This window comes from Sceloporus occidentalis, unplaced genomic scaffold, assembly GCF_023333645.1.
Source record: "Sceloporus occidentalis isolate IW3139 unplaced genomic scaffold, rSceOcc1.0.p SCAF_6, whole genome shotgun sequence".
NCBI lineage: Eukaryota > Metazoa > Chordata > Lepidosauria > Squamata > Phrynosomatidae > Sceloporus > Sceloporus occidentalis.
The window spans coordinates 76,217,945-76,242,487 of NW_028316986.1; the positions used below are offsets into that span (position 1 = coordinate 76,217,945).

Below are 24,543 nucleotides of genomic sequence, written 5' to 3' on the forward strand. Positions count from 1 at the left end.
AGGGCTTTACCAAACGTTAGCAAACCAAAGCTAAGGACACTCATGTAAATGTATGCTTTTTAACCATGCTTGAAATGGACATTTTGGGACTCCTCCTGGACAGGTTGAAATGTAGGTGTGTCCTGGAAAAGGAGGACCCCTGGCCACCCTGCACTCATCTACTGAATGTCATGCTGATTGTGAGTTGTGTGTGTTGGGAACTGCTTCGCACACACTCTCCAGTGCTGAGCCCTCGGACGATATCTGAAAAATATTGACATCCCACAGATTTCTTCCAGACTGGAAAGCGCGCATAACTGACTAGATCACCACACAAAAATCCATCAGTGATACCTTTATTGGCCAACCGAAATGCACAATATACTTGTTGGAAGCATTTGCAAGCATATTGTGCATTTTGGTTGGCCAATAAAGGTATCACTGATGGGTTTTTGTTTGCGTTTGTGTTTAAATGGCCAACATTGCTACCCCTGGACGTTTTCTAGATTACCACACTACACTCTTATAGCGCTGCTATTCCACTTTAGCTGCTCTGGCTGCCTCCTGTTGCATTCTGGGATTTGTAGTTGAGGGAGGGGCATTTAGTTCTCAGCCAGGGAACTCTTAGGCCTCACTGAACTACAAAACCCAGAATGCAACAGGAGGCGGCCAGAACAGTGAAATGGAATAGCAGCGCTGTGAGAGTGTAGTGCGGTGATGTGGCCACTAGAGGGGTTCATTTATTTTAATCCTGAACAGACGTCTCGTTACAGCTTTGGAGCGAAGTTAGTGAACAGGGCCACATTTCTCCCCTCATAGACCAATACCCTTCCGCTATTTCTCTCCCACAATGCTTTGCGGCTGCGTACTCTGAGGGACGCAAGAAGGAGTAGTGCGCGTGCGCGCTGCGTCTTTTCTCTCCACACCCCCCTCCCCGCAAGTGTTATTCACTCGTTTTCATTACTGCAGTAGCGAGAAATAAAGGCAGCCAAAAGGCCTCGCCTGAACCACTGCTAGAACGCGGAGGGCTGTGTGAGTGTGTGTGAAAGAGGGCGCACGCGCGGAGGCGCGTTAGGCGAAGTAGTTACGGCGCCGCGACGACTGCAGCAGAGGCAGTTGCTCGCTGGCTGGCTGGGCCGGTAAGTGGGAGGAGGAGGAGGAGGCGGCGGCGGCGCGAGGAAGAGCGCGGCTGTGGGCGGGGCCTCTCCGTTTGATTGGTAGCAGTTGGCTGGGCGCTGCGGCCGGCGCTCGCAAGGAGGGAGGGAAGGAGGAAGGAAGCCGTGGGCGGGGCTTATCCATTTGAGTGGCAGCGCTTGGGTGGGCGCTGCGGCCGGCCCTCGCGACGAGCGAAGGAGGGACCTGTGGGCGGAGCCGGAGCTCGGAAGAAAGGAAGGAAGGAGCGAGCGGTGGGCGGGGCCTGACCGTTTGAGTAGCAGCCTCGTGAGGGAAGGAGCGTAGGAGGGAGCGGTGGGTGGGGCCTGTCCGTTTGAGTGGCAGAAGGTTGGCTAGGCGCTGCGGTCGGCGCTCGCGAGGAAGAGGCGAAGGAAGGAAGGAAAGAAGGAAGGGGGGAGGGAGGGAGGGAGGGAATGTAGGAGAACGCGGTGGGCGGGGCTTCTCCGTTTGAGTGGCAGCCTCGCGAGGGAGGGAGAAGGTAGCTGTGGGCGGGGCCTGCCCGTTTGAGTGGCAGCCTCGACTCGAGGGTAGAAGGAAGCGGCGGGCGGGGCCTGCCCCTTTTGAGTGACAGCCTCGCGAGGGAGGGAGGGCGGCAGCGTAGAAGGACGCCGTGGGCGGAGCCTGTCCGTTTGAGTGGCAGGCGGTTGAGTCGCGCTCTGCGGCCGGCGCTCGCGAGGGAGGAAGGGGCGAGGCGTCTCCTCTCTCTCTCATTTCTCTCGCCGGCGCCATTTTGTAGCGCAGCGAACCAACAAATAAAAGAGCGGGACTCAGGGAAGTCGGCCAGCCAGCGCCTGTGTGCGGAGGCGGCGGGGGGCCCTCCCGTCGTCCGAGGGGAAGAAGGCCTTTCTGCGGGACGGGGCTGTGCGGGGCTGCTTCGCTTATTGATGCGAGAGGGAAGGCCCGCTTCGGAGGTACTCTGTCTGCGGGGGAAGAAGAGGAGGAGGGCGACGCTGCTTCGGCGCCGCCGCCGGCGTTGAGGTGAGTGGCGGCCTGGTCCGAGGAGGACCATGGGGCTGCATCCGCACTGGAATGATAACCCGGTTTGGCAGCGCTTTAACACTAGCTGCCTCTTTGCTATGGAATTCTGGGAGTTGGAGTTTGTTGTGGGCCCAGAGCGGAGCGGAGCTTAAGGAAGGAAGGAAGGAAGGCCCCTCAACAAACTCCAACTCCCAGAATTCCATAGCAAAGAGCCAGACAAAGAGCCAAAGCGCTGTTTCTGCGGTGCGTGTTTGGGATCCACGGGTTGAAAAGATTCAAAGCTATATCCATTCCCAATAGCAAGCCTTGGCCTTTGGTAGAAGGGCACCATTTTATCGCGCCCCTCTCTTTAATGGGGCTTGAGCATCCATAGCAAACCCCAGAGACCCCAGGGTCCCAGTGCAGATGCAAATGCATACTGACAAGCCTTGGAGACGCATCTGGGTCCAGAGGAGCCTGCGCTTGTCTGTGACCTGCAGCCCTGCCTGGGACGCTTCGTTTAAGTTGCAGTTGTATAGTTGTATAGTTACATTTCCCAGAGACTACGTAAAACAGTGTCCTTTCAGAAAAAGAAGGAAATCGAGGCATAAGGGTTTTAGAATGAGGAACCTTTACCTCCCATAATGTTCTGAATTAGTAGATGCCCTGTTTGTCTAGTAGCAAACATAGGCTGCCATTTAGGGTCACTGCTTGCCACAACTCAAAACGTATTCTTCGTGGGCAGCCCTGAATTCAATGCTTGCTGCACTTGAGGTTGAGATTAAAGGGCCACTGCCTACAAGGAAAGGAGGCCATGGATAAACTGTTAATGCAGTTGCTGTGTGAGCCACCCCATTCCTTCATAGTCTCTTGGGGATGCGCCTGTAGAGACCATCAGTATTGATGTACTAACTCTATAATAATAATAATAATAATAAATTATTTATTTATAGCCCGCCCAATCACAGAGAATCCAGGCAGGTTTCAGGAAGAAAAGTGTATACAGAATACAATTAAAAATTCAACATTAGCCCCTTTCCAATCCCCAATCCCCTTCTCTTCCTCCGTGATGGGAGATGGCATCGTCTAAGTCACTATGCTCTGGATGTGTGGATATGGTGGGACATACCGTAGGACTTTTACACTGTTCAGCTATTAAGTCTTCTTTTCCCCAAGCTTGTTTTGTTGCTTGGAGAGGGATGCTAAGCATAGATCAGATGTGTGGGGAAGATTACTTCATCATACAGGTGTAGTTCAGCTAAGGAAGTACTGTAGATGTGTTCCTGGGCATTACTACTTCAACAGAAACTTTGGTACTAGAGGCAGAAGTAACATGGAAAGGACAGGGAGATGTTGCTATGTGTGTATTATTAGTGTATCAAGTTGGCTGTCAATTTATGGTGATCCCTTGAATTTCATGGGGTTTCTTAGGCAAGGAATCCTCAGAGGTGGCTTTGCCAGTTTCCTTCCTCTGAAATATTGCCTACAGCACTTGGTATTCTTTGGTGATATCCATCCAAGCATTAACAAGAACTGACCTTGCTTAACTTCCTGCATCACAAAACAGAAGGGTAGCTTGAATATTTTTCAGCAGACTTTAGTCAGAACCAAAGACAGGCACGTGTGAAATTAAACAAGCAGGCCTTGAATGAAGAAACAAAAAAACATTGACCCTTCTAGAGTCCAAGGCTGCTTCCATAATGCATCCAAGGATGAGATTTTCTTTCACCAGTGCCCACTTTTATGATTTACATTGTTGTGGTCAGACTTAACAGATCTGCCCTTTTTAATGTCGAGAAAGTACCTGGTGAAGCTGGCTTATCTGCTCTCCCTTTCCCCCTCTGTTTTTCTGTTAGCACACGCTCAGTGAGGGATTCTGGAGGGAGCTGGTGTTCACCTTCCCTGTTTCATGCAGTCGGATCAACTAGATCAGAATCCCATTGTTTCTCAGCTCAAGGTTTATTGCATTGTTTACTGAAGACATGCTGTCACCAAAAGCCTGTTTTTCCCCAGCCCCTTTTCATCATCTATGCTGCTAACAAAGCTTTCAGCTAGAGAGAGGACAAGGACAAAGGAGAGACTGCATAGCTATAAAAAGACTTTATAAAAAGAAGTTTCTTTCCTAGAGGCTTTGTCAGTTGGAGTATATCTGTGTTCTGAAAAGCATTCTAGGCTCAAGGCAACACCACTGAACAGTTAATTCAACAAGTTGCACTGTTTATTGAGCATGCTGATATGGAAAAAGATTGACATATGGCTTGACAGCATCAGAGAAGAAGAGACCATATATGTCTGAATTAGCACACTAAGTATAGTTTAATGCTGACAATTAATTTTAGTTTGATTATTTACTGTAGTAAAAAGTTGATAAAATATATTGTTACTTCAAAATACTTCTGCATTTATATATTTGTTCAGGGTGTTGATGGAAGGCTGTTTTGGGATGGGTGTCTAATGTCAGATCGTGATTGGAAGGTGGTTCACGTGCTGAACAGGAGTAACATCAAATAGTGTTTATTTGCAAAAGGAAGTAGTTACCATGCTACTCCATCCACAAAGCTGTTGCCTGGTGTAAGCACAGGTTTGCAGGATATGCTTTATCCCTACAGTTCATTAGAATATAGATATGGTAATAGGAGGTCTGTTAATCCAGAGATAACTTGTTTTTAAACTGACTGGATTATACAGTACAATATGAAGGAATGGGTTGTAATGATGTCATTCAATGACAGCTCACAGAATTGTGGTACCTTCAGGTTTCTTTCCTTAAACTCTCTCATCATAACGTATACATTTTCTTGGGAATGAGATCCGTTAATTATACTTTTGAGTAGACACATAAACATTCATACTACAAATGGATATAGGTAGAGGTGAGCAAATACCTCAAGGCCACATGTAGCCCTCTTAAGGTTGTTTTTGTGCTGCTCCAAACTCCCTGTCCACAGAATGGCAATCCACCTTTTAAATGACTTGTCAATCCTGTGCTGGTTAACACTGTAAAAAGACCCAGTTTTTCAAGAAGAGAAGTGGACTTCTGCTATTTCTGGTTGATGAGGGGTATTTTTGGCCATCTAGGCAAACTCGAGGGTCACAAGGGAAGAAAATTGGCCCCTACACCCAACACCTGGCCAGCCATGATATATGGGCTTTGTGAAGATTTATTTTACTGATCTCTTTTAGAAATCACTAATCTTCTGGTAATTCAAGACTTAGTGAAAGGATGGCTCTTACATTAAAAATCTTTATGGCTGTTTATTGACAAGAAGCCATGGCCAGGGTCCAGCTGCTTCCATCAGCAACACTCAAAGGAGATCCAGCTTCCTTTGCCACTGCAGCACTCCTTTACTCCCTTCATCTTGAACATCCTAAAAACCTCCTCCAGAGGACTGGGAAACTTCCTGGAGTTGGCTTCCCAGAATTGCAGTTGGGTGGGTGGTGGTGGTTTTTGTTTATGCTGGTGATTATTGGCCAATAGATAGATAATCATTATTATTATTTGCAATGGCCCTGAGCAGCACAAACAAAACAACATTTACTAGATATGGAAACCTATACCCAATCAAATTGTAGTATCCTTAGAAAAGAGTTTAAATGGTGAACATTTTGGGACAATTCAAATTTGAAAATAATCTTCTAGAAGATGCAGACTTTCAATGTAGATTATTTTTCTCAGGCTATATAACATATTTATATAAACTGACTTAATGCTATTAAACATTTAAACAGCTAGTCCCATTTTAATTTTTGTGCTGGGAAACAAGCTCCCCCTAGCACTTCTTACATTTACATTAGTTATTTAAAATAAATTACAGGATATTTGGTGGAAATGCAGTCTTTGTTTTTTAATGTGATATGCTACCTTTAGAAGAGAACCAAGTAATGCTGGTATTCAAGATAAAGCTGTGTTAGTCTGTAGAAGCAGTATGTAGAGAGATCTTGTAGCACCTTTGAGACTAACTGAAAGAAAGAAGTTGGCAGCATGAGCTTTTCCTGAGATGCACAAGTAATGCTAGTGTCTATTTCTTTTCCCCCAGAATTCACAATGACTAATGAAGAACCACTTCCAAAGAAGGTAATTTTGAAAATCATTCTCTTTAGATGTGTGTGTTTTTCTGTCTATCTGCCTGTCTCTTTCTTGATATATGTATAGATATTATAATCAGGGGAAAGAGTTGAACATGAATATTTTTGTTCTTTAGGTTCGTCTCAGCGAAACAGACTTCAAGGTTTTGCCTAGAGATGAGCTGATCTTAAGGTAAAGTAATAAGTCACTTTCCATTTCTAAACAGTACATTTCTTAGTCTTCTGATTACTGTGTATCTTCATGATAATGTATCACTTAAGAACAATTTATAGTTTACTGATGTAATGAGATGAACACTGCACATTTGAAGAAAGTGCATTGGTTATTCTAAAACAAGGGATGGGGAATTTAAAATACCATTTTTCCTATTTTTGAGTTTTGTTATTACTAAAGGACAGTTTTCAAGAAGAAAGAATATAAATTTACTTTCAAAGGTCCACATCAGCCCCCTTGCATTTTACAGAAACCAACCCATTATGTTGTCCTGTTTGCCTGAAGCTAGATAATTGTGTAAAGAAGGATTTTAAAATGGACATGAATAGTTAACCTTATGGTTAGTGCATTTAATTTAGATCAAAGAAGAACCAGGTTCAAATTAACATTTAGTCTTAACGCTAATTAGTTAACAGTTATTTATAGAATTATGACAACTTCTTCTGTCCAATTAAGGGATTACAAGTGGCTTACAATCACATTTTTTTTTAAATTTAGGGCCCGAACAGACAGGCCATATGAAGCAGCTTCAGGCCACATTGGAGGTGTCCTGTTTAAATGACACACACATCCTAAGAGGCCAAAAAACGTGCCAAAGCTGTGCTCCAGTCTAAGGACTGGAGCGCAGCTTTGGCATGGCTTCCGGCCTCTTAGGATGCATTCACAGTTGAAACAGCATGCCTCCAAAGTAGCCTGATGCTGCTTCATTTGGCCTGTCTGTTCAGGCCCTTAGTTACTATCAACAAAACTAACCAATACAACATGCAAATACAAAAAAAGCCCCACTGTTCTTAAAAAAAAGTTCAGTCATTCTCATGCTATGCAAGCATTCTTTAGGTAATGGTTAGCCAGGATTCACTCGCTCTCTTCATAGGAAATTCCAGGATCTGAGCATTTTTACTTTGGAATCCAATCATATGGATCCTATGTCCCAACTGGAGTAACACGGGGTGGAGGAAACATCTTCAGTGACCTCCAGTATGCAGTGACTTTCTCATTGGATGATGTGATACTTCAGATATCATAATCCCAAATTACATTACAGGGTTTAAAAGCAATAACTAACGTATTGTATTGGTCTTGGAAACATTGAAAGTCAGTTTATATAATGCAGATATGAGCAAAAGATTATTTTCTGTCTGAAATCTTGCTGCTGCATTTATATCCGTTGCAGTTCTAAACATTTTTCAAAGGTAATCCCATACAAAGTGCATTACAGTACTCTGCAGTGAACCAGAACATGTAACTGTAACTCTGGTCAAGATCAGCCTTTTTTGGGAAGGACTGAAGCTGGCACACCAGCTAAAGAATTGTGAAAGCACTTCTGGCCATCTTGTGTGTCATATCTCCTGAATTATCTTCCTGGTAGTGGATCAGATTTTGGACAAACCAAAATACAGCAGTTGTTATAAATTTTTTTTTTAATTTTTAAGATTAAGATTTTTATAAGATCCTTAGTTCTGAGATCACATGTAGTTCATAATGTCTGTTGAAAACAGTTGTTTCATGAAGATCTTGGTGTGCATTTGAATGCATTATACATGTCAGTGTTACTCAAGCATATTTTAATTTTAAAAAATTGAAAAAATATTTTTAATTCTTAGGTGGAAGCAGTACGAAGCATATGTACAAGCTCTGGAGGGGAAATACACAGACCTTAATTGTAAGTTGAAACTCTCACTCATTGGCCTTTTAGCTAAGATCAGGTGTAGTTGAAACTCAATTAAGTATATCATTAAGTCTGAGTTACTCTTTAAGAATTAGAAGTGGCAGTTAAAAAAAAGAACAAGAAGATGGTGATGCTGCTTTCTGGAATTAGTTTGGGGCTGGATAAGTACAGCCCAGAAAAGATTTCTAAAGATTCTTTCACAAAAATGGTCTGGATAACAGTACAGTTAACTGGTCACAGTTAATATGTTAGGCAAAGGGTCTTACAGTCCAGGAAATAAAATTTAAATTCCATTAGCAACGCAATGAGATACTTCTTTTGAGATCCAGGTTGCCTCCGTCCCTTGCAGATTATCAGCCCTCTTTTATAGGCAGAGAACTTTGAATTTAGAAGCCACCATGCTGTTGCATTAGGAAAAATGTTAGGTGCTGCTTAAGTAAAACATGCCAAATGTAGTCCCAGCTTTTTCCCAATTTAAATGTTTTACCTTTGCTAGAGAAAGAATAAAGTCCCAGTTCCTTGGTTTCCTTGGTTTTCTTAAAACCCACATGGCCAGGAGTGGCTTGTCTCCATACCATCTTAATTGAAAACAACATTTTGACAAAATGCAGGCCTGTGACTCTAACATCATAATAAATTCCTTTCTCCTGTATGATTTTTAACACCTTTGCCTGATGAAGAAGCCAGTGGAGCTTCAAAAGCCTGCAACATGTATTTTGGTGCATTTTGGCTGGCCCAAGAAAGATATCACTAGCTTATGAATTTTGGATGTTACTTAGCTGTGTGGCCAACATGGTTACCCCTGGATACGTTTTATGGATGTTAATTAGGAGGTAGTTATATAAATCCCTAGTCTGCATTTTTTCTGTCTTACCTTCCCAGTAATACAAAGCAAAGTTACTTAAGTAGTCCCTAAGAGAAAGGGAGAAACAGTGTTGGTTCATTAATTTCTGAATGGTGATGAGGCTTTTTTTTTTTAAATGAGCTAGTGATATGTTAAAGGGGCCTGTGCTAAAACTAAATGAATTCAGTAACACAGTTAAAAGTGTTTTAAGATTCTCATTGGTCATTTTACTTAGCCAGCCCTTTTAGTATGGAAATCTTGTTTGGTTCACCACAGTGCAAATAATAAACATGTCCAGGACATGTTTGGGATAGGGGTAGGGTACAAATTGTCACTTTCTTCAAAAGTATGCCATAAAGGTACAACCTTCTAATTTGATATACTGAATGTGTTGAGCTTTGTCCACCATTCATATTTTTGGGCTCATCTGCAGTCATACCTGAAGATTACTTTAAGAATCATTATATTATTTTGACAGACTTGATCATAGAGTGAATATACTTTTGATGGTTTTATATGGGTTAATGTTTGATAGAAGTTTATTTTTTTTACCAGTTATTTTTTTTTAGGCCAGTACAGCTTTAAGCTATTAAACAGATGTTTGCAGTTTCAGTAAATAAGTATTTTACAGCGCTAGAACTTGCTACTACCTAAAGTGCTTTTTGGGGGATTATTACATTTGGTTATCTAAGTCTTGATTGTACACTTGAAAGGATGGGTTGACAGCTTTAGGCATAAGGCTTTAAAGGTACTCTAATTCAGGTTAGTATTGTGGCCACACTCTTCTAATTCTGATATTAATTCTAATAGCTGAGGACTGAACTTCAGAATAACCTTCCATTTAATGATCTTATTTTCCATTCTTGCATGTAAGTGGTAACCTCTGTTACACCCTAGTAAGAGTTTTCTTAAGAGCAGGTGCAGTACCATAGCTGCTTAATTAGTCTGTTGGGCATCACAGGATACTATTTATTCAATCTGTTTACTATAAACATCCCCAAGTCATTTTGTTCACTCATGTGCAGTGAATGTTGGCAGCTGAAATAATTGGTTTTCTGCTCTCTCATTTTGTTTATAAAATTACTTTAGGATTTCAATTTCACATTCCTCTCCTTTGGCAGTCAAACCTATTTGATCTGTTCATGTAAACACATTCAAAGTTTAGGTTATTTTACTGTAAGTTTCTAAAATTTATTCCTGTCTCTGAAGGCAAAAGCATGCATTACCTGTCTGCTATGGGATTAATATAGGAAACAAAAGTTAGTGGTATAGTTAACCATATGGTGCCTCTAGACTGTGACAAGTAAGTTTTGTTTTCCTAAACACATCTGTTACAAGTTTAGTTTAATCAGTGTGAATTTATTGCCTGAACTCAAAATGAACTATAGGGCCTGAACAGACAGGCCAAAATAAAGCTGCTTCGGGTCACTTTGGAGGTATGCTGTTTAAATGATGCATGCAACTTAAGAAGCCAGAAGCTGCGCCAAAGCTGTGCTCCAGTCCTTAGGACTGGAGCGTGACTGGTATGGCTTCCGGCCTTTTAGGATGCATGCATAATTTAAACAGCATACCACCAAAGTGACCCGAAGCAGCTTTATTTTGGCCTGTCTGTTTGGGCCCTATAGTTTGTGGAGAAAACCCAGTTTTCCTATCCTACTGTGACTTAGAAAATTCTACAAGAAGTAATTATTGGTGTATTCATAGTTGTTAAAGAAGATGAGTATTGCTTCTAAAAGGGTTCTGAAGCAATCTAGAAAAGTATACATATTATATTATGATCATATTATCATCCAAATTATAAAAATATCTATAAAAAATTAAAGATGGATCTCAAGTGTTGAACACATGGTCCATGCAAAGTTTGTATGAGGAAAAGCAGTCCTTGGGATATTTGGGGTTCTAAGCTGTTGAGGTCTTTGTCAAAACCAGCATTTACAATTAGGCTCCAAAACAAATTGGCAAGCCACAAATAGAGTTACATGTTCAGACCACCTAGTTCTGATCAAAAGTATGGTATCTGAATCCTGCTTAGCTATAATGTCAAAGATAGCCCAAAGAAAAGTGCATTTCAGTAATTAGACTAAAGGTTACCATAACACAGATAACTGAAGTCTAGCTTAGAAGAGTCAAATTGGGATATCTCTGAAAAATTACCCATGAGTAGTGACAAATCTGGGGGGTCTTCAAATAGAAACTGAGACTGCCACTATTTTTCAAGTGGGCATGACTGCATGTGTAAAAGCCTGTTGTCTGTCATGACATTATCACACTGGCACAATGTGCTGTCCCTGTCTTTCATAGATAGTTGGCAGAGGGAAGAATGACCAGAATCTCCTGTTTATGGTGCTCCTGTGGTGTAAGGCTGCAAATGAGCCCATTTAAATTCTTGGTTGCACATGAGTGGCTTTAAGCAACTTGAAAAGGGAGCAAGGCAAGAAAAAATAGACCAGTTATTTTTGCCTTGTAATCTTTAGAAACAGTAGTTTGGCTTAAATTGAAAGATTCTGCTCATTCTTATTTTGTCATTTAACATTAGCTAACGATGTAACTGGACTGAGAGAATCTGAAGAAAAGCTGAAGCAGCAACAGCAAGAATCTGCTCGAAGAGAAAATATCCTGGTGATGCGACTGGCAACAAAGGAACAAGAGATGCAAGAGTGTACTGTAAGTAAAGTTCAAATAACTAGGGATAAGAATGTCTGTGCTGATACACTGTAATTTATTTTTAGCTTAGAAGTATATAGAGTATATATTCTTACCATTGTATGTACCAAGGATATTTTAAGATTTTTAAGGAGGTCATACTTTTTGTATTTCTCATTGTGATGGTCTAAAACCATATTCATATTTTCTGGTTTTCAAGTGATTGAGAATATCATAGGCTAGTTCCAAGCCTAAGCAAAATCCAGAGATTGTGGAAATGATTGCCAGATGTGTACTACAGGTGTTTTGATCACATTCTGGTATCGTTGCTGAAAACAGAACGACTATAAAATAATACCTTTATGCTTTTTTTCTCACACACTGCACTTTACTGTAATATACATACCAGTAAAAGTGAAATGTTTCATAGCCAGTTTTGATGGTAAAAGAAAGTGACAGTCAGTTCTCTGCTGGTAATGTGTGTGTTCCCTTTACTTATAACAAAAAAAACTTGAATTGTAACCACTGGAAACCTCCACAAACAGCTCTTTGTCTTTTAATTGGATCCCCCTCCCCCACCACTTAATATCCTGAAATGTGAATTTTTAAAAACTAAAAGTGAAGTTGGTCAATTTATGTTGCTTTTTCATTTTTGGATGGTTCATGATGCCGCCAAAGCATCTCAGTGACAGACAGTTGGCCCACTGAAATTGCCTTTTCTATATTAAACTATTTTATACATGCTCTATATTAGCTTTAAAAAAAACCCTAGTAAGGTAGGTCAGTATTAGTATCCATGTTATCCTTGTTATGAAGATGAGGAGGCTGAAAAAGAGTGGTTTGTTTAAAGTTACTTCCAAGGCAGAAATGAGGCTTAAATATGGAGTTCCTGTTACAGCTCGCTTACTCATACTATGCTCTATTAGCTGTCTACGAGGGAATGGTATATATTGGAGCTCTGGCAGGTAACATTAGGGATGTAGATGATTAAAAAAACTTATTTTGATTACACTGGTGAAGTACAGCGCGCCCGCGTCATATGCGGGCGCGCTTTATGTGGACTTGAGCTTACACGCTCAAGCCGCAGGAAGCACACGGGGTGGAAGGGGCAGCACGTCCCATTCATTTTAATGGGCACGCGTGCCCGTGGCGCCCGCATGCTGCTGTGCAGCCGCACCGCCGTGCACGAGCCCCATTGTTTCCAATGGGGCTTGAGCATAGGCATAATTCGCCTTACGTGGAGGGGTCCGGAACTGATCCCCCGTGTAAGGAGAGGGCTGACTGTACTATGAGAGAGTCTAGGTTGTCTTAATCTCAAATAATGCTATATTATGCATACATTGCCTGCATGGTGGATTTCTTGGTGGTGCTAAGGCTGAGATAGTAGGGTCTTGAGATCAAACCTTTCATACATCAGGTCTCTTATTTCCCAGGTAATAAAGGCACCAGTTCATGTCTGATTTTGGAAGCTAAGCAGGGTCAGCTCTAGTTAGTACCTTGGATGGGAGTCAGCCAATAAATACCAGGGGCTGTACACTATATTTTCGAAGAAGGAAGTGGAAAAAACAATTTCTGAGTATTCCTTGCCTGTAAAAACCCTATGAAATTCATGGGGCAGCCATAAGTTGCCAGGTGACTTGAAGGCACATACACCTACGCTAATGCTAGAGTGGCCATTTGGTTTTTGTGTTATGAGTCATTAAAGCTGATCAACCAGTAAAATTCTTATGGTGACACTAATATTAAGCATTCACTTAAATGTACTGTAGTAGACATTCTCTCTATTGTAGTTGTCATTCAATTAAAATGCCTATTTTTGAAGTAATGTATTGGTTTGAGCATTGGATTATGATTCTGGAGAACAGGGTTTGAATCCCTGCTTGGCCACGAAACCCACTGGATTAGCCTGTGCAAGTCACTCTCTCTCAGCCTCAAGATGGCAATGGCAAACCCTCTCTGAAGAAAATCGCTAAGAAAACCCCATGATAGGTTAGGGTCCCCCATAGGTCAGAAATGACTTGAAGATACGTAACAGTGACATTACTATAAGCCAAATTCACATGTTTCTGTCATGTTAGATAAGAAATGGCAGTTAGACCCCCCCCCTTTAAAGTGTCAAATGCAGAAATAGTTGCTGCAGTTACCTGAAGGATGAAAACTATGGGCAGAGATAAAAGGGAAGAACTTGATGTGAGCCTACTAATTGGGCTTTTTTGAAGTACAGTTCAAAATGTTAAAACTTGTTACAGCTGATTTGTCTCTATCAGAAGTGTATAAAATTGCAAACAACACACACAAAAGATATAATACATATTCCTCAGATACATTTCTTTATTTGTGGTAAATCCAAATATTTTGCAGTGTATTTGTAAGCATTCTATGCTTATATTTTAGGGTTTTGTTTATCCTCTAAAATTACAGTCTTTTAAGGTCCAAAACACACTGCAGAAATAATCCAGTTTGAGACTAACTGCCCTGGTTCAATGCTAGGGAATTTTGGGAACTGTAGTTTTGTGAGATATTTACCCTTCCCTGTCAGATAGCTTGGGTGTCACAATAAATTACAATTTCCAGGATTCCCTAGCATTGAGCTAGGGCAGTTAAAGCAGTCTGAAACTGGATTATTTCTGCAGTGTGTTTTGGACCAAAGTCATTTTCCACATTACCATGAAAATGATTTTAACATGGAACACAATTTGAGAGACAGTCCATGGTAGTTAATGAATATTAAACATTTGCAGATATCTAGTATGCTGGTATGTAGATTGCTTTTTTATAGAACCATGTAAATTTCAGCTGCATCTTACCAATTTGAGTTCCCTGACCAAGAAAATATTAATTATGACAACCACGAGGTTTATATAAGGGTATCGGGATTAATTGGATCCATGAATGCAGGATTAATCATTTTTCCTTTAATTTTGTGCAGAATCAGATCCAGTACCTCAAGCAAGTCCAGCAGCCGAGTGTTGCTCAACTGAGAACGACAATGGTAGACCCAGCCATCAACTTGTTTTTCCTAAAAATGAAAGGTGAACTGGAACAGACTAAAGACAAACTGGAACAAGCCCAAAATGAACTGAGTGCCTGGAAGTTTACACCTGATAGGTAAACAAAACATACTCCCCAGTCAAGACTTCCCTGACAGAGAATGCTTTGGTGGGACAACCACGTACTCGTTTCCACACCAAGACTCAGACGTTTTGAGCCAAAAGCCACATTCTTATACTGTCCAGCTTGTATTGCTTAATGTAAAACTTACCAGATGAACCTTGTGTTTCAGCTTTCCCCCCCTTTGCCTCAGAGGCCTTACAGCGTCGGACTGTTCTGAAGACGTGGCCACCTCAGAAAAAGTGTCCTTTCTAGAACATGTAGACATTTGCAAAATGGTTCTATCTGAAGAAAATAGAGGGAGAAGCAGAAGGCTAATGTCTGTGGCACACTATGTCTACAGACAGATTGGAGGAGAACATAGAGATTTTAATCATGAATTGATCATGTCAAATTCGAGTAAAACATTAAGATGGAATATACTTCGCTCTTAACCCTTAACCTAGTGACTTAGAGACTGATTAAGTCAGTTTTGCCATTAAGACTGTGGACTTCTTCCTTGTTCACTGAACTGCTGGGTCAAAACTCAATGAGGTGAATTTTGTTTAAATCACGTATTTGGTAATCAGCTTTGAAAAGCTGATAGAAAATGCACACAGTCAGTGTTGATTGATTTCTTAGCATTTGAGCGCCATAGGACTTCAGTGAACCTTGTCATGGGTTTGAATAACAAAATTGTTCTGTGGATGGCTGGCGATATGTGAACTCCTAAATCTAGTGCTGTACAAATATAGATGCAGTTAATTATATCTTTTTACACTGTTGAAGCCGTCATGTACACCCTGGATCTCAACTAGAATATATAATCAAAATGCTAGTTGTGATTCTTATACTGCACTTGTCAATACAAAAGTGCCATTTATAATTTTATCCTAAGAAAATATATGCAGACTATATACAAGGTGCATCAATGGTGGTTGCCTTTAGATTTGGTGTGAGGGATTTTGCAATCCATTGTATACCTAGTTTTTGTACTGCACTCTTCTATAAAATGCGCCTTGAAATAGCTGTACTGCATAACTCAGGGCAGACTGCTGGTCGTACTGCTGTATGTGAAGCCTTTATGGAGTATAAGTATAAAAGAATTGGGAACAGGCTGCTGCTTTGGCATGTCCTGTTCTCCTGAAGAGAAATTCTCCTGAAGAGATGATCTCATACATCCCACTGGTTGGCATCAGTTCAGAAGGACTGGTATATTCTGATGCCTTGCACATCCCAAGGATTCTAGGAATAGATGCATGGGGCAGTTTTATGTGCACTGTTTAGATAATAGTGGGAACACTTCTAAAATAATTTGGACTCCTGTATTATATACTTCTAGTCAATATGCTTTGGTTTTGGTGAAAAAAAATAATATTTCAGAGAAGGTAAAATCTCAGAAAAACAAGGAATTAATGTATTAGTTCTGGCATTCTAAATTCAGTATTATTAATCTAACTTAAATTAAGCACACTCATGAAATACATTTTAGTTCTGCATTAGGTAACTGGTGTAGCTTATAGAATGTGATCGTATATAAACCTTTGGGTATAACTAGAAAGACAAATTGTGCCCTTTGGAAATCACCTTGGTGTGACAGTATGGAAGATCTTTTAAAGATCTAGCATCACAACAGAGGTAAGATTTTTTTCTGGATGAAGAAAAATGTGCCTTGATATGTTACAACTTGATTTGTAAAACTTACTGAATGTATAATTAGAAAATAATTCTTCATAGGTACGTTTTAACTGTGGGAAGTCATACACATTGCTTGTGACTATTCAACTTTATGAAATGATTTCATGTTTGGCTAGAGAATGCCAACTTCAAATGAATTGGGTTTCTAAATATTTCACCTATCTTAGGGTAAATTTACTTGGTTTTCACTTCAAATAGCCATGCAGAAATGATTCTTAGTTTTTAGAAGTGAAATTTTATGATTTTAAGAAGGTATTGGCATATGCATATTTTCACATGGAAAAATCAAAGGAGTGATGATGAAATCACCTTTCTATAGATACCCGAGCAGTTTTATTTTATCTTGCTTACAACTGCTTTGGATACACATACTCCGTTTTGATAGCTTTCTCTTGCTGTCCTCCAAAAGTTTTAGATCATATATTCTACCTGGCTAACATGGCCAGTAGTAAAGATTTTGAGGGTTGTAGTCCAAAACGTGCTAAGAGCATCAGAAGTCTCATCAAAGAGGTGGGATTTTAATTTATCCTTTTTAAAGAAATACTTTCCATCAATTATTTTTTTCATGTGTTTTAGCAATTTATTTTAACCTTCTATTTAATAGTGCTAACATGCTCTTCTGCCTGATTAAATTGATTCTAAAGTGTATAAGGAGAAGTTTTTGTATTTACAGAGATGTTTTTGCAAGTTTAACTTTATTTCAACAGTGTTTTAAGAGTTGTATTGCATCGCTGTTAACAAGCTTTTTGATTGCAGCGGGGGGAATCACTGAATATTTCATATTTTATTTTATTGTCTCTAATATCTTTCATAGCATTCAACAGGAATTTTAATTAATAGAAATATTTCAATGGAGACTCACCAATTAATAGTAAAATATTCAGAAAATATATCTTAACAATACATTTGTTTTGCCAAATAATTGTCATATTCACTATGGTACTGTCTATAATGTATTATCTATCATGTAGTTAATTAGAATTCAAAGATATAGCCATGTTAGTCTGTAAAATCATTATGTAAAGAGATGTTGTAGCATCTTTGAGACTAGCTGAAGGCAAGGAGTTGGCAGCTTGAACTTTCATAGATTTAGGTGTTCTTCCTCAGATGCATTTGGTGGAAATCTGAGGAAGTAGATTTAAGTCCACGGAAGCTCATGGTACCAACTTCTTTCTTTAGCTAGTCTCAAAGGTGCTACAAGATTTCTGTACATATAGTTAGTTATTGCCCTTTCTTTTATCAACATTGGTCTAATATACAAGAAACAATAATAGTAATATTAATAATATTAATAGAAGTACTATTATAGTACTATAAAATATGATGAACAACAACTTAATACCATGTGCAGGTTTTTTAAAATTAGTAGCATACGTTATATTGGATGTAGGTAGATGTGAAAAAATTATATGGAATTTTTGAAATTGTTAAAATTCTGTCAGGATCCAAAGAGCCATCCAAGTTCAGAAATTCTGGGGTTTATACATCTGATTGAACAAAAATCCTTTATATATGCAAAGATGCTTTTGAAACAAAAAAAGTTTCAGAAATTCAATTAGGGCTGTTGCAAAGAGAGAAGAATATTTTACCAGGCATCTTTGAGCTCTTTTTATGACCATAGTAGCTATTTGGATTATGGCCAAGGTTTAAGATGATAGTACTGTACGTTATTGGCTAAATTCAGTTTTAATTATTGCTTTCAGTGTGCTTATTGAAATAAATGGAACAGTTTAGTCACAGCTAAGTACCAATTTTTCATTGGGTGTATTCTAGATAGAACTAACATTGGCTTTAGCCCTGTAGTACAGGGTGAGGATAAAAGAATGGTACAAAAGTAAAGCTGTTCTTACTTGGTTTTGTACCAGCCCTTTTGAATCACCTTATATGTGAAACTGATTTATGTAAGGAAATTCTTTACATGAAGTACACAATTGTACAGGGAATTGTATTACAGGAAATATCCCAAAGAGTCAAGCTTTTATTTAGCCATAAAAGTTGCATGAATAGGCAAACCAACTGGGTAGTTGGGTAATGAAACCATGATGTATCTGCTTACAGTTTTAAACTAGATGTTGCAAGATTGATAAAGTGTAGATTTATGTTCCTCATGGAAATAGAAGTATTGAAATTAACTTGCTTGGATTGTGTTAGATATTAGTTAAATGGTTTCTGCCATAACTAGAAAAAATAGATAATGTAAATAAATGGCAGCAATGTTTTTATGGTAATGGATACCTGAAAGAGATTTATTTTTTAAAGACATCAAATGGGATAGATCTTGTGTGCCTACCAGTTGTTTCTGACTTACAGCAACCCTAAGGCAAACGTATCAGAGTTTGTCAACAAGATTTGTCCAAAGGGGATTTGCAATTGCCTCCCTCTAGTCTGAGAGAGTGTGACTTGCCCAAGGCTACCAAATGGGTTTCTGTGGCCAAGTGAGGATTCAAACCCCAGTCTCTGAGAGTTCTAGTCCAGCACTCAAACCACTATACCACACTGGTTCTCTGGGATAGATGTTGCCAAGTTAACTTATATTGTTCCTGAAATGACCTTAATGCAGGTTTATGTTGGTCCCATCACTGAACAAAACACTTCCAGCGTAGACTAGAACCATGATAATGAATGACTTACTAGTTGCTACATTTGTATTTATGCCCCGTCAATTTTGTTAATCAACTGAAGTTGTAACAAACATTGGATGTAGCGAGTTTTACTTAATACAAATTTTGAAGCTGCATCTATTATGTGTCCTTTAGTGACGATGGGTCTTTCAGGTGTTCTCAAGCGTCAAAGAGGATAGAAAATGTTATCTTACATTTCTGTTTTTGACCAACCTGCTTACTAAATGGAGTGTGTGGTGTCTGTCCTTAAGTAGCAGTAATTCTTCAATGTTTCAGATAAAGTTTTCCCCTAAGCCTGCTGTTGGAGGTCCTTCAGACTGGTGATTGAATCTGGGACCTTCTGCATGGAAAGCATGTGCTCTGCCATTGATCTGTGACTCCTTTTGTTATATGTGGTCATGGAATGTTTGAAATTGTTATATTAAAATGTATAAGAGAACTGCATGAGAGAAACAACATTCTGGGCACCACAGTTTTAAGGAAGCCATAGAAAAATGAGAATATATCCAGAGGAGTGCAGCAAACATGGATTGGGCCTGGACATGGAGAAAAAGGTCAAAAGAGGTTGATACGTTTAGAATGGAGAGGAAGCAGGAGGTGGTGTCTCTACATCTCTGAACTGTCACATAGATGATAGAGCAAATTAATTTTTTGTTATTTGAGAGGGTAGGACTCGAACCAATTTACAAGAAAGGATTTGAACAAAACATTATGATGCATTTCCTAATCTTCCACGCTGTTTCACAGTCTGTTGGGCTGCCTTGAAAAGTGATGGGTTCTACATTATTAGAGATGTTTAGAGCTAGGTAGACATGTCACCAGTGCTGTATTAATGGATATCCTGCATCTGCTGGGATGAGTAGAGGGTTACTATATGATCTCTGAGGCCCCTTGTTCTTCATGATTCTAGTATCAGGGTGTAGACCTTCTGGGCCATAGGCCATATATGTGGGGCCCAAGGTAAAGTTTGTGATTTCAGGACCTTGGAAAAATAGGCCAAAAATTGGAGAATTGTGCCTTCAGAACGTTGAATTCTCCTGCAGTACAAGTTGACCTACATACCTTATGTGGAACAAAGAAAAATAAGACTTCTGAAAAATGGAAGTGACCATCCAATTCTGTATTTTTCTTAAGGGATGGTGGAAAATTAACCTTGGAAACCAAGCAGTTCCCTACCTCTGTTCTAAACCATGTAAAATGCCTTTCAGTATGTTTGGGCTTGTTGCCTAAGATTATATAAATCCCTATCACATATACACAAGTGTATGCACAAAATCTGCCTTAAATGTAGAGCATTTTGTAGTCTTCCTTACAATAGAAGCAATTAGTTAACACAATTGTTACAAACTGGGCTCTGAGCAGTCATCATTTGTGTGCTAAAAATATTTAAGTCTTGGGCATGATGTACCTGCTCCTGCTTGTAGTGAGCATATTGTATAGATGCTGGCCTTGAGTTAGTTGTGCTGCAATATATCCGGCTATTTCTAATAGGGCAATACCCTCTCAGACCTCCAAGTACACAGTGGCCACCTGCTTTGTAGCTGTGTGTTATATTATACCTATTGAGAGTAAACTGCATGCTAAATATCAGTGGGTTGATGGGTGATGTGTGAGGTGTAGGAAAATCTTGACCTACCAGAAATAATGTAAGTTGTGCTGTGGTATGTTTAATAAATGGACACATCATACTTGGTATGAAACCAACAGGGAAGGGTTTTGGTACATTGAGTTGGGAGTCCCTCCAGCTCTACACTATATCTTGAAGAGTCCAAATCATGTGCCACATCTTTTCTTGCTGAGATTATTGAGTGCCAAAGTTAGATTATATCTTTTGAAAATAGTTAATGTTTTGATAATTTAAATTGTTCAAATGTAGAACTTTCCTTCCAGTTTCACCGAACAGAGCCAGAACATCAACAGATGATGGATCAGCTTGTGGTATCTGTAGTGAGACTTTGGACTGTGGCAGCTGGTAGTATGAGACTTTAGAATGATGTGTACTGCGATATCACTTCTAGCAACTACTGCTTATCAAGGGAGATGACAGAATTTGTTTTCATTTTGTGATAGATGACTCTTTCCTTTACAGCCAAACAGGTAAAAAGTTAATGGCGAAGTGTCGAATGCTTATCCAGGAGAATCAAGAGCTTGGAAGGCAGCTGTCCCAAGGACGTATTGCACAACTTGAGGCAGAGTTGGCTTTACAGAAGAAATATAGTGAGGAGCTTAAAAGCAGTCAGGATGGTAAGGGATTTTTTAAAGAAACTGAAGAATTGCTGTATATTTCTGTAGGGCACAGGCTAAATATTGTGTTTTTGGACGTGTGTAAGTTTTCACTGTAAAATTTTTGAATAATGTGTTAGTTTCAACCTCATTTTACCTTATGGTCAAAACTGGAAAAAAAGAAGACTAATATAAACAATATTGTTTAACTAGGAAATTTGTTGTGATAAGCCTGCTTGCATATGAGCATATCTAATTATGTGCCCCAAGTAGTATTTTTGGTTTGTTTCTTAAACAGAAGCTGTATTTTCCCCATAGCAAGACTATTTTAAAACTGAAGGGAAGTACATCTTTTAGTCTGGTTAGCATTAAGCCCTGTATTTCCAGAGTGTGGGTGGGTTTTTTTTTTAAAACCCAACAGGCAGCAGGCAGGTTCTAAATTAAGTCCACAGGATCATGTTTATTGTTTGGTTTACAAATTCTGCCCCATCCTAGGGCTATGGAGGGTGGAGGGAGGTTAGTATTTTCTAAAGGCTAGAAGGATACTTATAGGCTTTAGTTTTAGTGCCGAAGGACCTAAGGTATATCAAGAAACGTAGTTAAAATGAATGTTGCACATCTCCCCCTACATAAGGATTTCTTATACACAGATTCAAGCATATACAGTTTGAAAATGTTAAAAAAAGTATAAATTTCAAATATGAAACCTTGATTTTCTATTTTTATAAGGGACACCATTTTGCTATATTATTATATTTAATGGGACGTGAGCATCCACGGATTTTGTTATCCACAGGGGATCATAGAACCAAACCCCAGCGTATAACAAGGGTCCACTGTATATATCCAGGGCATTTCCATGCATGGTTACAACAGATTTTACAGATACTTTAGTATACTAAATTTAGTGTAATGTAGCTTTTGATGATATAAAATGGGATGTCTGGCCAGGCCGGGCCTGCCCTGCCCTGGATGATCTAGTTAAGATTTGGGATTCTATGTCAAATTACAACAGTCTACATTGTGTCTTATTTTATCTATCATTTTTATTCATTTGAAAAAAAGTTCCGTCACTGTCGTAGCTATTGTTTGCTTACCTCTCACCAAATTTATACCGGGTCCTTGTAATTGGGGCTGATGGTGATTTGCAGACTACCAACAAGAACCTGTACATAATTTCATTGATATTGAAGTTGAATATGATATTTAGATGCAGTGAAGATTTTTACAGTTATCAAAGTGACCATGTGCAAGATAGGTTTTAAAACAGCTTAGCTGAAGTTAGCTGCTGCCCCAGCTTCTACATATATGTAATTTCATCTGGTGGTGTTGATCATAATAAATCATGCTTTGTTTTGCTTACATATATGTAATAGGGCATGGAAGTCTTACTTTATTTATTTTAATATGTGTGTCTTATTTATAGAAGACAGAAGTCATAAGGGTAACAGGTTTAAGGCAAAGTAACAAGAAGCCCTGTTTCTTCTTAGAAAGTAAGGAAAGAGGGATGTTAAATCAAGCAGATCAGAGTGTTCACCCATTGCCATGAGTTTTCTTCAGACTGCCTCATCTTTTCAAACCCGATGTTAGTTGTAACAGTATTTTTCCCTAGGATTCCTTGCCAGATGATGATATCATATCAAGGTACAAAATTCTGCATGTTGATTTGCAGAGGGCTTCCTCTTTAGATTGTGTTCTTTTTACTAGATAACAGCAGGGTTAAATGTTACCTGTTCAATATTTTGTTTCTCTTTTTGTTAGAGTCTATATGTGCCCCATTCCCAAATGATTTGTGCTGTCTGAGCAGCAAAGCTCTGAAAAGTAAATAAAAGTTGTGAATTTTCTTCAGTTGCTTTATCAGAATTGTACATAAAGAAAAACAAAATTTCATTATCCTATGACTGAGCGTGTTAATGGCCTGCTCAGGTAAATGATAGTTTGAGGAGATGGTTATGAGTTATTAAGTGTATACTCCAAATATGTTTTTCTTTACATAGAACTGAATGATTTCATCATCCAGCTTGATGAGGAAGTAGAAGGTATGCAGAGTACCATTCTAGTCCTACAGCAGCAATTGAAGGAGACTCGCCAGCAGTTGGTTCAGTATCAGCAGTCGCAATCCTCAGCTCCAGGCACCAGCCGGACTCCAGCTTCCGAAGCGATAGATCAGGTAGAGGGAATGAGCAAAGACTGCAGTCGTCTGGCTAATGGACCAAGCAATGGCAGCTCTTCCCATCAGAGGACAGCTGGGCCTGGTTTTTATAGAGAGGGTAGTGGCGCAGAGGATGACTTTCCACCCTCACCAAGCAATGGTAATAAGCTTTCCAACCACTCTGAAGATAGAACTGGCAGAGGATCTGGTAGCTATATAAATCAACTCAGTACTGGGTACGAAAGTGTAGACTCTCCCACTGGTAGTGAAAATTCTCTAACACACCATTCAAATGACACAGACTCCAATCATGATCCTCAAGAGGAGAAAACAGTCAGTGTGAAAGGTAACAGAACTGCGGGGTCTCGTCATGTTCAGAATGGTTTGGACTCAAATGTAAATGTACAGGGTTCAGTTTTGTAACCTTTTTTCTGCAACATTTTTATATAGTGTCATTTAAATTGGGAAAAGAAGCTGTCCAGAACTGTTCAAATTAGTGCATATATGTCACAATTTTGCCTTTGTGGGTTTTTTGCTTCAATACCTCTGCCACTTCTGAAATTTTAACAATTACGTTGAATGTTGCTAAAAGGATGTTTGTGTAGGCTCAAGGTATTTTTGAGTTAATGTGAAGTTGAAAATGGAATTTTATTTCCAGGTATAACACAATGATGTCTGTACAAATCTGTGTATATCTAGAACTTGTGCTGTGTAAGGGCATTCTTTACTCATACTGTTATAACACTCAAGATTTGTCATAATAGCTGTGGGTTAATGACTGCCAAGTTTGCCCAGTACAGTAGTTTTCTAACTAAAATGAACTTGGTGAGGGAGTCCTGTAGTAGTTTGTGTTCCAGTTTTGCCACCATACATCTGTGCGTTCTCCTTAGGTGACCGAATGTTTAAGAATTTTGTGTGCATAGTTACTCAGTTTAAGAACTGTTGTATCCTGTTAATGCATATTGCTCTGTGACTCCACTATTATCTTACCTGTACTGACCAAACCTAAATAAAGATTTTTAATAATTAATTTACTTAGTCCCCCTTCATTTTTCCTGTGCAGACACTGTGGACAGGTTTAACTGTGAAATCATGTAGTGATCATAAAAGTCAGTTCCAAGTGTGCCTTATGATGGTTTTATCAGTTACTTCACCTGTTCTAATGACACATTCCTTGTTGTTGTTCCTGTTGTG

General features: G+C 39.5%; 1 protein-coding gene across 1 annotated transcript; it reads left to right on the top strand.

The window, feature by feature from the left end:
- Nucleotides 1-934: 934 nt before the first annotated feature.
- Nucleotides 935-24,379, top strand: WTAP (WT1 associated protein). The gene is made up of 9 exons (XM_089530107.1): nt 935-1,118; nt 1,889-2,130; nt 6,147-6,184; nt 6,312-6,367; nt 8,014-8,072; nt 11,459-11,586; nt 14,495-14,673; nt 21,064-21,218; nt 23,195-24,379. The coding sequence occupies exons 3-9, from the start codon at nt 6,155-6,157 to the stop codon at nt 23,770-23,772; spliced, it is 1,185 nt and encodes a 394-aa protein (XP_089386233.1). The 5' UTR covers nt 935-1,118; nt 1,889-2,130; nt 6,147-6,154; the 3' UTR covers nt 23,773-24,379.
- Nucleotides 24,380-24,543: the final 164 nt, after the last annotated feature.